This window comes from Perca fluviatilis, chromosome 13 (assembly GCF_010015445.1).
Source record: "Perca fluviatilis chromosome 13, GENO_Pfluv_1.0, whole genome shotgun sequence".
Classification (NCBI taxonomy): Eukaryota; Metazoa; Chordata; class Actinopteri; order Perciformes; family Percidae; genus Perca; species Perca fluviatilis.
The window spans coordinates 10,624,308-10,639,854 of NC_053124.1; the positions used below are offsets into that span (position 1 = coordinate 10,624,308).

The following is a 15,547-nucleotide window of genomic DNA, read 5'->3' on the forward strand; positions in this document are numbered from 1 at the left end:
GTCATGTACCGGGTTAGATGAATGACAAGCTCCCAACCTGAGGATAACCTCCAGCCCAGGCAGACAAGCTCTCTATTGAAATTCTATAATGTCCTGCTGATGACAGATGAGCTGATACAAGCTACATACAGTATTTATTACTGGAAAAGGCCCTATTCAAGCTACTGTGTTTGACAATGAGCTGATGACGCTAAAATGCTCCGTAAAGCTGAGGGGAACTGCACAGACACATAACTATTATCTGTGGTTTGGTCACTACAAGTGATTCCCTTCACATTAAACATTTTCAAAATTATTCATTTAGAATTTAGGGCTGTCCTGGAAAAAAAAATAATAATCTTAGTCGACTAATACTCATGATTTTGACGACTAATCTATTAGTTGATTTAATCAACAGATGTAAAATCTAGATGTAACAGATGTAACTGTGAAATTGAGTTTCTCCACAAAGAATCATGCAAAAGCACAATTTTAAATCTTGCGTTTACCAGAAATGTGCTTATACATTACTTAGAAAAAAGTAATTTATCATCTAAAAAAGCATTAAAAAAAATGACTAATCGACTAAAGAAATCTTAGTTGACTAAAGGCTCTGACACACCAACACGACGGCCGACCTTTGGCAGAAAAGGCAGTCGGACTGACTGCCTCCTCGAGTAACAGTAACAGAGTAACAGAATAATGTGGAAAATTAAACATGGAGGACTTCTGAAAAGAACAATATTGGCCCCAAATATTTGTCTAGCTGCACATGAGACTGTGAAAGAACATGAGACTGATCACGGCCTACACCCTCTGAATAATAATAATAATGTGACTACAGTAAGGGGACAGACAGGCAGAGAAGGGTGGACATGAAACGTGACGATTTAATGAAAAGGACTTTTATTAACGACAAAGGACTGGAGGTATCTGCAGAGCACGTCATACACAGGTGGCACCATGCACATTAAAACACACACAAACACATACACACACACACACACACGTGTGCTGGGAGCCAGTGAAGAGACATAAGTAGACGAGACACATCCAGGTAGGACTGGAAACACATAACGGACAGATCAAGCTGGACAAACGCACACAGACACACGCATACGCAACCGACGCAGTAAAACTTAAACAAATGTGTATGCAAAATATATTTAAACACCTGGCCTAAAGATGTGTAAACACGTTTGTTAGTAATGGGTGAGGTCCTACCACTTTAACACAACACCTGGAGGTGGTGGAGTAACAGAAAAGTGTGGAAAATTAAACATGGAAGACTGCTGAAAAGAACAATATTGGCCCCAAATATTGGTCTAGCTGCACATGAGACTGTGAAAGAACATGAGACTGATCACGGTCTACACCCTCTGAATAATAATGGGACTACAGTAAGGGGACAGACAGGCAGGCAAGTGACGATTTAACGAAAAGGACTTTTGAAAACGACAAAGGACTGGAGGTATCTGCAGAGCACGTCATGCACAGGTGGCACCATGAACATTAAAACACAGACACACACACACACACACACACACACACACACACACACAGACACACACACACACACACACACACACACACACACACACACACACACACACACACACACACACACACACACACACACACACACACACACACACACACATACTGCCCTGTTGTGCTGGGAGCCAGTGAAGAGACATAACTAGAGGAGACACATCCAGATAGGACTGGAAACACATAACAGACAGATCAAGCTGGACAAACACACACAGACACACGCATACGCAACCAACGCAGGACAGAGTGTGACCAACAAGGCTTACTGGGAATGACAGAATTACAGACTGGAAGAAAGGGGATTAGACAGAGCAGGCGGGGAACAATGGCTGACAGCATAACACACACGGGATGCGAGCAGAAAAACAAGCCCCGAAAGAGATGGGTGCAACAGTTCCGTGTCCTGCTGAGGTGTCCCTAAGCAAGAGACACTGAACTCAAACCTGCTGGGCCAACATTAAATTAATACGCCCTGACAGCTAAACCTGGAGTTGGCAGCTCAACTCCTTTCAAATGAAAGGAACACTGAGGTGATCACACATAGCCTCTCTAATAACACACAGACACACCCTTAGTTGGAAATAACCACAACCAAATACTGTTGCTAGCTGTGGTTTGGACAATGTTTCAGCTGTTAATGTTATCAGCTACTCTGCATTATATTGTATATGCATTATAGTTTTTCTCAGTCGCTTTGGTACATTTCTCGAAATCATCCTCGACATTTGCAAAACAGTGAGCGCATTTCTCAAAACACCATGGATTACCTGCAAAAGCCAGTCTCTTGCTCAAAATCCTTAGTTCATCTCTCAAAAGTAAATATCTGTGTCCATGAACATGTCAGTGCCCTCAGAATGACAAGTCCTTGTGTCATTGTGTTCGGTTAAGACAAGTCAAATTGCTTAGTCATGTTGTCAATGTAACAGTGTACTCTGGAGGGTAAACTATGGCTAAAGTTTTGATGACAATTATTGTAAATTGTAGGTTACACCTTAGTGTATGTGGGAGTTCGATTGCAAGAGACTGGACAAGATTCACATCTACGCTTTTACCGTTTGTACTGTAATTTGTTGACAGACCATGTCATTGTGATACAGAAAAGACGGCACTGCGTAGCACAAAGAAGAAAAACAAAAGTAGAAATGTGACCATAGGACAATCTCCTTAGGGAAAACTGTACATGCAGTGCTGTAGGAATTACAGTGCAGTCTTCCTACACCTCCTGAAGTTCCTTTCTGTTGGATAGGGCTGGGCGATACGGAGAAAATCAGATATCGCGATATTCTTGACCAAATACCTCGATATCGATATTGTGGCGATATTCTAGGGTTGACAATTGGTGCTCTAACAAAATATCTTCACACTTACATTTAAGATAAATAATCATCAGTAATGTGGAAAAGGCAATTAATAGAACAGCTAGAACAGTCTGGTAAGTTCAGAAAATGACATCACTTTACTGTAATGCAGCCTTTAAAACCAGGAAAAGAGAACACTTATGCCATATTATGATATTACGATATCCAAAATCTTAGACGATATCTAGTCTCATATCACGATATCGATATGATATCGATATATTGCCCAGCCCTACTGTTGGGCCACAAATTCTCATCCACATCATAACGAATTGCCAGTTGACGGTTCATGAGATGCACCTTCGTTAGAGAAAGTCAAGATTCAACTGGGAGCAATTTACCATTTCAGGACAGATTTAGAAAAGAAGAAAAAAAAGTCTAATGGAAATTTATAGAAATATGCTTGACATATTATGACAACTTGTTCAACCATTTTGCATAGAGATGCACCGATAGACCGGCCGGTGAGCGGAATTGGCCGGTTTTCACGTGCTCGGCCATGACCGGCGACCGGCAGGTCAGTCTGACATATGCCGATTTCATGCCGGTCAACGCTACAGTTAACTGACAACATAAGTTATAAGAGTTACAGTTCTCAAGGACGCACGCACACACAGAAGCGACAGCAGTCTCTTTTATTTTATTTTTTTTCCTTCTTCTTTCTCTCAACTTTTCCACCGTGTCTCGTGCGCACCCGCTCGCGGTGTGAAGTTGCGTGTCCGCGCTATTCTGGCACATGTAGGGAACCTCGTGAATTAACATGCAACATGTCAGCTGTTTGGAAATTTTGGAAATTCTTCAACGTGTGTGCAGAAGGTAACAAGTTTGCAATATGCAACACCTGCAAGGAAAAAGTAGGGCGTGGAGGGACGACGCCAAAATCTAATTTTTTTTAGTTGTGAAAAGAAGGAAATGGTTCTAACATTGCACTTTAGATGTGTGTGAATTTCCCACACCAGGAGTAATTTATATAGTTCTATTAATAGATCCATTATCTGTTCAAAAAATGTTCTATGTTCTGTGCAAAATGTTCTATTAAAGAAAAGATAGAAAATAAATATTTGCGTGTGCTGTAAAGTGGTAAGAAAAAGTGAAATCGGAATCGGCTAAAATCGGTATCGGCTGGCCAAACTCAAAGAAAATCGGAATCGGCCTAGAAAGTTATAATCGGTGCATCTCTAATTTTGCATGTAAAGACTTATGCTATGAACTAATGCCTAAATGTTGTGGGGGGTGAGACAATAGAGAGACCCATTAGAATACATTTTGATCAACATGACATAAGCAACTGATAATGTAGGAAACAGCAGAGAATTGTACATAATCATTTGCATGGATGTGCCAAAGCATTTGCAACGTGTTGAAAGAAATGAGAAACTGCTTTTTTTAAAGTGTGCACAAGTGACACAATGATGTGAAGATTGAACAGGTAGTTTTGAGAATTTCAATTCCGATCTGAGAAATGTACCAAAGCGACTGAGAAATTATTCTGCTCACCACCTGTAAATACATAAGAAACAACCCCTTTTGGACTTACACGTGTGTTGGTTGAACCAGACTAAAGGTTTGTCCCAATGCCTACACTTGCAGTATTTGCGAGTAGTCAAGTGCCCACTTGTGTGATGTTGCCTACTACCGGTAATTGCAGCAGCGCCCAACTGGCTGCAAGGGTGTGGAAGTTTACCATAGCTCACTAAGACACACGCTCGATCAATAAGGACATCTCGTCTCTCATGCAAACACACATACTGTTCATGGCTCAACTGAGCTCAGGTGTTATGCTGGAACATATCAATGAAGAAACCTGTTTTACAGATACAATCAGATGACCGTAAAACACACATTCAGGAGCTGAGAGGAGTAATATAAATAAAAGCAACTGATTTGCATAATCTAGGGTATACTGTACTTAAAAGCGCCATAGCATGATAATATTTTTTAAATACTTTGTCTGATGAACATGTTTCTCATTCAATCAAATCTTTGATGAAAAAAGCTAATTATATGTTGACCGTGTCGGATATTATTCTTATCAGTCCCATCGAGGTGAATTCATCAGGTCATAAACTACGATTTCTTCATGTCTGCTAATTAAATGTCAGTCATAAAACCAGCCTATAGGTGCATCAGCGCTAACAACTGGACTGTTGTGGTTGAGCAGACCGCGGTGAATTGAGGGATACATGTATCTCTGAATACTGCTCTGAAGCGGTGTAAGGAAAGGTGTGGATTAAGGGTGCTCTGTGTTGGCAATTGGTAACCTGCCCTTGCATGATCACTGAAATGCTCAAGACCACTTATGAAATGATAAGTTATTATGGCCTCACATGTTAATGCCATTTGCTTTAATGGGAGAAATAAGAAACAACCATGTTTACAATAAAATGTCACCACAAAAAGGTTGTTCCAAATTGACACACACAAGGAAGCAGGAAGGGGATTGAACACATACCAGCCTTGAACAAGATGAGCCCCGACCTGTTGGTGCACGTCCCCTCTGGGAATATCATGATCTGCAACACACACACGGAGAGAGAGAGAGAGAGAGAGAGAGAGAGAGAGAGAGATGCATCTGTCTCTTGTTCATTGTTTTAAATTGCCCTTGATCTTTGTGAGCTGAAGTTAGATGCGTGTTTCTCTGTGTGCCCTTTCATGCATGTTACCTGAGGCCACTCCCCTCCAGACTGGGCTCTCCGGCTGATCTCCTCGACGGTTTTTCTTCTGGAGTCCTGATCCGACCGAAACACAAACACCGGCCTGATGTAGCTGATCAGAGCTGGCAGTACCATGGTGAAGAGAGAGATTTTAAATGTATGCCAGAACAAGAGAGAAAACACAAATGTTTGAGCACTTTTCAACTAGAAGAAAAGAGAATATTTATTTTATATTTATTCAAACTATTAATGCCCATCAAGGGACTGGTGGTGGAAATTAGCTTCAGCTGCATGTACGTGTCGATACATCCGACACTGCCTCTGCAACGGTCAAGGTTTCTCTGAGGGGGCATGGGTGGGGGGAAAAAACTAGATGGGTGAAAAATGAATAAAATAAATACTTGAAACTTCCGGGTCAATCCAGCACCATGGAAACAACCACAACAATGGAGCGCACACACACACCTGTGGGAGAACTTCATAGAATAGAAACCCCAGCCCCGCGGGCTGGTGGCCAGCGACAGCAGTCCCGGACAAACCTGACTCCCTGACTAGATCAGCAAACCTTCTGTTGCTGATGTTAAGCAGGTTAGACCACCAGCCTGCTGTAACCCCCAAGCGCAAGCAACTTTGCACTGGCTGAATTTGAGTTGCTAACTGAAGGTCCGTCTCCGGAGGCTGCCGTCTGCTCTCCTCCCGGCGAAGTAGTGTCTTAGCAGCGGTGAGTGAGGCAGAGGAACCACAGGCTGCGCTAGCTAGCTCAATTGTGTCTAATTTGTGGTCTGATAAACAGTAAATTCATCAAATTCAGTCTGCCATATCGCTAATTTCCAACCTACTGTAGCTGTCATACAATGCCAAACCTGAGTTTTTTTCTTTTTCTTCCGCAACCTGAATGTTTCTCATGAGAACACAAAAGTATTTATCTTTTTTTTTCTCCCCCATGTCCCATTAGGGTCTCTGTAGCAGTTCAACATGAGTATAAAAAAAATTGTGTAGTTCAAAGTGTATCTGGCTTTAAAGGTCCCATGGCATGAAAATGTCACTATGAGGTTTTTTAACATTAATATGCGTTCCCCCAGCCTGCCTATGGTCCCCCAGTGGCTAGAAATGGCGATAGGTGTAAACCTGGAATCTCCTCCTTATGAGGTCATAAGGGGAAAGGTTACCTCCCCTTTCTCTGCTTTGCCCGCCCACAGAATTTGGCCCACCCATGAGAAAGAGACATCATGGCTTGAAAACAAGCGAAGTGGCAGTTGGTCAAGGCCACACCCCCACCCTCCACCTTGCCCCCCCTCTCTCCTCCTCAATAGCATTTAAAGCTACAGACACAGAAATGGCACATACTAAGTAAAGCTCATTGTGGCTCTAGTGGCTGTAATTCTGCACCAAGGCTGAATTTAGGGAAAGAGACTTCAGATACAGTATTAGGGGACCACTAAGGTCTATATAAAAGAGACTTCAGATACAGTATTAGGGGACCACTAAGGCCTATATAAAAGAGACTTCAGATACAGTATTAGGGGACCACTAAGGCCTATATAAAAGAGACTTCAGATACAGTATTAGGGGACCACTAAGGCCTATATAAAAGAGACTTCAGATACAGTATTAGGGGACCACTAAGGCCTATATAAAAGCATCCAAAAAGCAGCATGTCATAGGACCTTTAAACTCTTTTAATATTACAGTCTGGTAACATCTACACAGCATTTGAAATCATGTGCCAGCAGTTTGCATGAAATGGAAGATCAATGGGTCAAAGAGGAGATGGAAGAAGTGTAATTACTCACTGCCCCAGACGGGAATGCTCTTGCTCTCTAATTTGGTGACTATGGAGCACATGGTCATGGTGACTGGGATGGCATCAAAGTAGGAGGAGTGTGGTGCCACGGTGAGGATGGGAACTTCCGAGGCTGCCGCCCGTTCCCCTTTCACCTTGATCCAATGGAAACCTCCGCAAAACCACATGGCTCGCATGATCACCCGTAGACACAGGTCTATAAACCTGATAATCAAAAATACACAGACAGTTGATGGAAAGTGTGAATTCACAGATATATGCACTGTATGCATTTGCAAATTTGCCTACACACTTGCAAATCTCAATATGGATTTTTTTACACATTTACAAATCTGATTACGCAGTTTATTTAACACATTTACAGATTTTTTTACACAATTAAAAAGCTGACAGTTGCACAACTCTATACCCACATTTACAAATAGCTTTGCTACATTAATGGCCCCATATTTATCCAGTTGCTTTAATCTGATCACTCACTTCAAATAGGTTCATAGAGCACCTATGGATACTGTATAATCTAAATATGTGCAATTCATCAAATTGTGATGGCCATTTGGTTTCCTGACGCTCACAAAAACAAGGTAATATTATTTTGCACATTACATTCTGCAAGTTAACTCTATTTTGTCTTGTGTTCTGAAGATGAAATCAAAAAGTTTTATGGGAAAATAATTAAGGGGAATTTCAAGTTTTTTTTTTAAGTTTAATAAATGCAACATCTTTACAAATGATCAATGAGTAATCGTGTTAAATAATCTTGATTTTAATATTGGCCAAAATAATTGTGATTATGAACTGAGCAGCCCTAGTATATTAATGAAATTAAATTAGCAGACATATAAAAACTTTTTTCAGTAGACACCAATAAAGATATACACACAGTGGTTATCAAAGGGCTGGTTTGTGTCGATCTGTTTACCATAAGGCTATTTACAGGAAGCTGCAATTTTCACACATTCCTGTGTAATCCCATATGTGTTTGTTACATGCTTAAACACTTTCACACACACACACACACACACACACACACACACACCTCCTCCACCACGGCTGTGGCTCAATGACAAAATCAGAACGCCCCAGGGCGGCTGTGAAGGCGAAGGGCCACGCCAGTAGCATGAGGGTGGACACCAGCAGCAGCCGAACGGGAAACACTGTAACTGACATCAGTCCTATCTGGGGGGAGAGAGAGAGAGAGAGAGAGAGAGAGAGAGAGAGAGAGAGAGAGAGAGAGAGAGAGAGAAAAATATGAGCCGTCACATTGGTATCATTCCACCACTCTTCCACATCACTGTCAATTGACACACTGTGCATTCCTATTCAGCAGAAGAATCTGCCTGCAGCAAGTCCTACAGCGTCCAGAGGAGGAGAAGCACATTCCACCTGTGCCTTCAGGGAGGAACAACAATCACGCTTTAATCCCAAACCCCTGGAGCTCATGCTGTACATGTCCAACATGTAAAGGTTTAAATATCAATAATAGTTAGCTACTGGTAGAAAATGCTGAGGCACTATAGATAAGATTGTGTTTGAATCTAAACATTTCGCCAACATTACGGTACGTAAAAAAGCTCCAAAGATAGGCCAAAAAACCCACAAGGTGGATAAAAAAAACTTACATAGAACATATCCAACTTAAAAGAAATGTAAAAAAAAATAAACTGTTTGCATGATCAAGAAGCTGTAAAAAGCATAACATTCTGCAGATTTAAAACTTCAAAACGGCAACCATTGTGTTGACAGTGTGACGCACAGCCATGTCATGAAAAGGCATCCGATCCGTGACTGAGACTGCAAGCCTGAGCACCAAAAGCGCAGCCACAGTGGTGGAAGAAGTATTCAGATTATTTGCCTAATTAAAAGTACTAAGACCACACTGTAATAATAATCTGTTCCAGTAAAAGTCCTGCAGTGAAAATGTTATTTAAGTCAAAGTATGTAAGTATAATCAGGAAAAAGTAGTTAAAGTTAAACATTTGGACTTAAGTACAGTACCACAGTAAATGTACTTTGTTAGATTGCAGTTTGTACAAATGTAACTTATTTTTTGTGTGAATGATGTACAGCCAATTTTTTTTTCTTCCTGTATTGTATATACACGTGTTCCCTTAGGGAAAGGTTGAATTATCTGATTCAATTGTTTTTCTATTTTTTTCTTTTTTTTTTAAATAAATTAATCAAATCAAAGTTACGTTTTTCCTTTTATGTTATATGCCATTTGTTATACTGCTCAAAAGAAATTTAGGAGCTACTCTTACGTCTGGCCATGGTTACTTGCGCTTGTTAATTTGAGATGCCAGACTTGCAGATAGAGTGAAAAATTAGTAATAATGTGACAGGAACAACAACAACAAAAACGCTCAAAAATGGCTTGGGTTTCATTTATTTATTGTATGTGGCGTTTTCTTTTGCGGGGTGCAAATATTCCACCTAAACAAGTCCCTTCCAGAGACCATTTTGCAGAGCCATCACCTCTGTGTCCGGAGTTTAGCGCTGCCCAAGACAATTGTGATTGGTTTAAAAAGGTCCAATGTGTAGGAATTTCTCCCATCTAGCACTGAGATCATATATCGCAATCAACTCTCTCGCACCACGCAGATCAAAGTACGTATTACAGCTATGGTTGCCTTCACGCTTCAAAAAGCCGGTCTCTTTCTCTTTACAATATCCTTTTGTGTATGTATGTGTGGAGGAGCCAGACCTTACTCCACAGCGCTGTGGAGTAAGGTCTGGCAATGCAAGACTATAGGAGAGTAGTGGTAGACGACCATCTCTTTTAGCTTCAGTGCGACCAGCTAAATAAAGACCTGTGCTTGAGTTCTGAGGTATCATTGAGAGGTAACACTGCTTCTGATACTGGGATCAGTCTCCTCAATAGAGTGGAGCGAACAGCAGAAAGACTTTCCCAGAAATTTTGAACCTCCAGGCAGTCCCAACCCATGTGAATAACTGCCAATTTACAATAGTTTATGTCGATTTATGAGGCTTTTTAATTTGCAGTCTTTAAATATCACAAGGAAGTTTATCTGGTTCATAGTCACTTTTACATTAACCCATGAATTCAAAAGGTAGCCTCTCTGTTCCCTTAGTCTCTACAGAAACAGGTAAACAAGCTTCATAGTCCACAGCCATGCTAGTGGCTCTGTGAGGCTTCTCTTAGGCACAGCTAAATTAGCCTGGTCCTACCAGAATCTGGTACATTCCCTTTGTAGAGAGGGTCTGGCCACTCTCCATTGACCAAGTGTTAACTTCCTTTAAAGCAGGTACTCTGTTGAAGTTTGAAACTATTGGATCTACCCAGAGCCACTCTGGATCTGCAATAACCAACTGCTAATGTTTGGTCATGACGTTGGCTTAGCATCGCTAGCATTCGCCTTAGCCAACTCCTTCACCGCTAACGGAGCCAGCTGGAAAAACTAACTTTTCCCAAACCCCGTGGGGAGGAGGGCCACAACATCATGGCCACCAACGCAACTCAGCAAAGATTGTTCTTGCTCGGCCTTTAACTTCTGGATATTCGGCGGCGTTGCCACAGCGTACCGAATGGCTTCGCTCGCATCTTTCTCCGCCGCCATTACAACTACGACTCAAACCAACGCACGTCCTCAACGTCATCGTTCTCAGCCACTCCCTCTGTTCGCTGATTGGACCGGTAAAGATTTGGCCGGAGAAAACCCGTGAATATAACGCAAACCCAGACAGAGTACTGAAGTGAAATGAAAATTGAGCGGAAGTACGTAGGAGGGCAGAGCCAGGCTACAGCTAAATGCTATCAGCGTGCTAACACGCCCACAATTTATCTGGGAACCATGAACATCTGTGCTAAATGTTGCACCACTGCCATGACTGACTGACTAACAGACAGATGGATATTGCTGTCCCTAGACCAATGTTGACTGAATGGCTAAACATCTTTCCGTTTTAAGGGGGGATTTTTACTTGGAATAATTTACCATTACACACAAAATCCATAACATCTTTTGGTTTATTTTTTAAATCTTGCTTGTTACGTCCCCTTTAATAATTATGAATCAATGTGATGACAATAATTGTATTACTGTTTTTGTTAGACATTTCTCATGCTTCTTTCTGTGTACTTTATTTTTTTATGAGCAACTAAATAGTTGGTACAACGTAAGGACTTGATAGGGACGATGCATGTCAAGAAGTTATCCTGTAAACCAAACAATTGTTCAGAAATGTAGGGGTTTGCTGACCGTTTGGTATTATCAGACAATGGCTTTTGCATAACACCAGTGAGATTTTACTGTACAAATAGTGAGGTAGGAAAAAAAGATAACCCAACTTTGTAAACAGTGTATGAGGCTAAGTTCAATGTAAGGTCATACAGGTATAGTTTGGATTTTTTTGAAGTGGGGTTGTATGAGCTACTTCTCCATAGTCGGTGCATTAGCTACAGTAAATGGCGGTCGGCACGCTCCCAGTTTGGAGAAGCAGGCAAGAGTACCGACACAGAAGCTAAGCAATGTACTGCTGTGGACAGGGGCAAAAGCTAAAAAAAAAAGTTTAATATTTTCACCACTTTACCTTGCTGTCAGCCCTTTCTGACGGGGAACTGAATCGGTTATCTATGATCTCTTGACAAAACCAGTCATTTTACCTCGCAGAACACGATGATTGTTGGTCTACCGCTGCCAAGATAGGTTAGTTTGTGTTATTGTGTTACATGTCGGTACTTCGGTCCTCTTCTCCAAACTGGGGGGCGTGGGGCCGCCATCTACTGTAGCTAATACACTGACTATGGAAAAGTACCTCATACAACCCCACTTCACAAAATCCGAACTATCCTGCAAAGTCTTGTCACGGAAATACAGTTCATTGAAGCCAGAGCTTCACAGTACAGATGACCGATCAGCTGGCTGACCCGTCAGGCCTTTTCTCAGACTGTATAATGACAGAGGTGTGTGTGTGTGTGTGTGTGTGTGTGTGTGTGTGTGTGTGTGTGTGTGTGTGTGTGTGTGTGTGTGTGTGTGTGTGTGTGTGTGTGTGTCACAAAGTCACGGCCTACAGTGTTAATTCAGACTGTGTGACATTTTAAGCCTCTTCCTCCCCCTTGTCTGACCTCGGTTTGATTTCATCCCGCTTTATTATTCCCCTCTCCTCCATCTCCTGGCCTGCCTTACAGTAATCACCAATCCCAGGAGAATTCCTCTCCTCAACTATCCATCCATCCAGCAAGCATTCCATCCATCAATCTTTCACTCCCAATGTCTATTTGCTCAGCTGCACCTTCATTTATCATGCTCCTCTCCCTGTAACGGTTTTTCTCCCTACTTTGCATTGATGTGCTTTTTGGGACCACTCTGGGGAATCATATCCAACTCCCCTCCCATCCTGCCCCGTCTTTCCTTTCTTTCCTATGTGTTTCTCTCTGCGGAGGAGACCAGGTGCACACTGCAGGGCTGTATTAATAAATAAAGAGTATGGGGGTGATTTATGCTGCTTTAACGCCTCTCGTTGCGCTCCCACCCCCATGCCTGACGCACAGTGCACTCATCATCAGAGCTTAACGAATCCATCTGGGAGGATCCGCTGACATTTTCTCAGGAGGTGGCATGAAAATGAGCTGAGGGGGGGGGGAGCAAATGCTAGTGTTTTATGAGCGAACCAGCCCATTCTCGGCTGATGATATAAAATCTGCTGTAAAAATTTGCTTCTGCAGTGCTGGGCTCCCGTACCACACATCCTGACTCTGATATGAAGGCATCGTTAAAGTTTTATTGTCTGACTGCAATCGTTTGTTACTGTACTTATGTTATTAGCTCACAAAAGCCTCATCTTATGTGCAAGTTTCAACATAATAACAGTGTGTGAGTACTACTCAGTCTGTGAAAACCGATTTATATCCTATTCTGTGGCTCGGAAGAGAGCTTTCTTAAATCCGAGAAATTATATGAAAATGGGGATGATGTCTCAAATTGGTTGGCTGACGTTTTAGAAATTTTAACAAAAAGGATGTTTCTCAAACCTTGGGTGTGGAATTTCAAAGGATGTGGGTATTTACAAGGTATGGGAGGGTCTAACATAAGGTGATATTGAGTTGCACTATGGGAATTGTAGGATCCAGTTTTTAGGAAATGAGAATACAAAGAATATAGTTAGAAAAGATGCGTCAAATAAGCAAGAATACTTTTTTTATTTGTGTAAAGTAGTTGAATATTAAGACCAAAGGTGTTCAGTATAAAGTAAGACATAAAATACAACCGTGTGAATGAATACAGACAAAACACAATGAAACATATACACATATATACATACATACATATATATATATATATATATATATATATATACATATATACATATACATATACATATACATACATACATACATACATATATATATATATATATATATATACATACATACATATATATACACACATATACATACACACACATATACATATATATATATATATATATATACACACACATACATACACACACATACACACACATATACATACATACACATACATACACACACACACACACACACACACACACACACACACACACACACATACATACATACATACATACATACATACATACATATACATATATATATATACACAGTGCCTTGCAAGTATTCGCTGCCCCCTTGAACGTTTCGCCCTTTTGCCACATTTCAGGCCTCAAACATAAAGATATAAAACTGTAATTTTTTGTGAAGAATCAACAACAAGTGGGTCCCAATTATGAAGTGGAACGAAATTCATTGGCTATTTCAAACTTTTTTAACAAATAAAAACTGAAAAAGTGGGCGTGCAAAATTATTCAGCCCCTTTACTTTCAGTGCAGCAAACTCTCTCCAGAAGTTCAGTGAGGATCTCTGAATGATCCAATGTTGACCTAAATGACTAATGATGATAAATAGAATCCAGCTGTGTGTAATCAAGTCTCCGTTATAAATGCACCTGCTCTGTGATAGTCTCAGAGGTCCGTTTAAAGCGCGGAGAGCATCATGAAGAACAAGGAACACACCAGGAAGGTCCGAGATACTGGTGTGGAGAAGTTTAAAGCCGGTTTGGATACAAAAAGATTTCCCAAGCTTTAAACATCCCAAGGAGCACTGTGCAAGCGATAATATTGAAATGGAAGGAGTATCAGACCACTACAAATCTACAGACCCGGCCGTCCCTCTAAACTTTCAGCTCATACAATAATAAGACTGATCAGAGATGCAGTCAAGAGGCCCATGATCACTCTGGATGAACTGCAGAGATCTACAGCTGAGGTGGGAGACTCTGTCCATAGGACAACAATCAGTCGTATACTGCACAAATCTGGCCTTTATGGAAGAGTGGCAAGAAGAAAGCCATTTCTTAAAGATATCCATAAAAGTGTCGTTTAAAGTTTGCCAAAAGCCACCTGGGAGACACACCAAACATGTGGAAGAAGGTGCTGTGGTCAGATGAAACCAAAATCGAACTTTTTGGCAACAATGCAAAACGTTATGTTTGGCGTAAAAGCAACACAGCTCATCACCCTGAACGCACCCATCCCCACTGTCAAACATGGTGGTGGCAGCATCACGGTTTGGGCCTGTTTTTCTTCAGCAGGGACAGGGAAGATGGTTAAAATTGATGGGAAGATGGATGGAGCCAAATACAGGACCATTCTGGAAGAAAACCTGATGGAGTCTGCAAAAGACCTGAGACTGGGACGGAGATTTGTCTTCCAACAAGACAATGATCCAAAACATAAAGCAAAATCTACAATGGAATGGTTCACAAATAAACATATCTAGGTGTTAGAATGGCCAAGTCAAAGTCCAGACCTGAATCCAATCGAGAATCTGTGGAAAGAACTGAAAACTGCTGTTCACAAACGCTCTCATCCAACCTCACTGAGCTTGAGCTGTTTTGCAAGGAGGAATGGGCAAAAATGTCAGTCTCTCGATGTGCAAAACTGATAGAGACATACCCCCACGCGACTTACCAGCTGTAATCGCAGCAAAAGGTGGCGCTACAAAGTATTAACTTAAGGGGGCTGAATAATTTTGCACTCGCATATTTCAGTTTTTTATTTGTTTAAAAGGTTTGAAATATCCAACGAATATTTCGTTCCACTTCATGATTGTGTCCCACTTGTTGTTGATTCTTCACAAAAAATTACAGTTTTATATCTTTATGTTTGAGGCCTGAAATGTGGCAAAGGGTCGAAAA

At 41.2% G+C, this 15,547-nt stretch overlaps 1 protein-coding gene across 1 annotated transcript in view; it reads right to left on the reverse strand.

Annotated features, from left to right (window-relative positions):
- lpcat1 (lysophosphatidylcholine acyltransferase 1) overlaps window positions 1-15,547 on the reverse strand; it is a 29,784-nt gene that overhangs the window by 10,364 nt on the left and 3,873 nt on the right. Inside the window, exons 2-5 of the mRNA XM_039820912.1 lie at window positions 8,389-8,528; window positions 7,339-7,553; window positions 5,555-5,667; window positions 5,344-5,404 (exon numbers count right to left, since the gene is read on the reverse strand). Coding sequence (XP_039676846.1) covers window positions 5,344-5,404; window positions 5,555-5,667; window positions 7,339-7,553; window positions 8,389-8,528 — 529 coding nt within the window. The remainder of the gene's footprint in view (window positions 1-5,343; window positions 5,405-5,554; window positions 5,668-7,338; window positions 7,554-8,388; window positions 8,529-15,547) is intronic.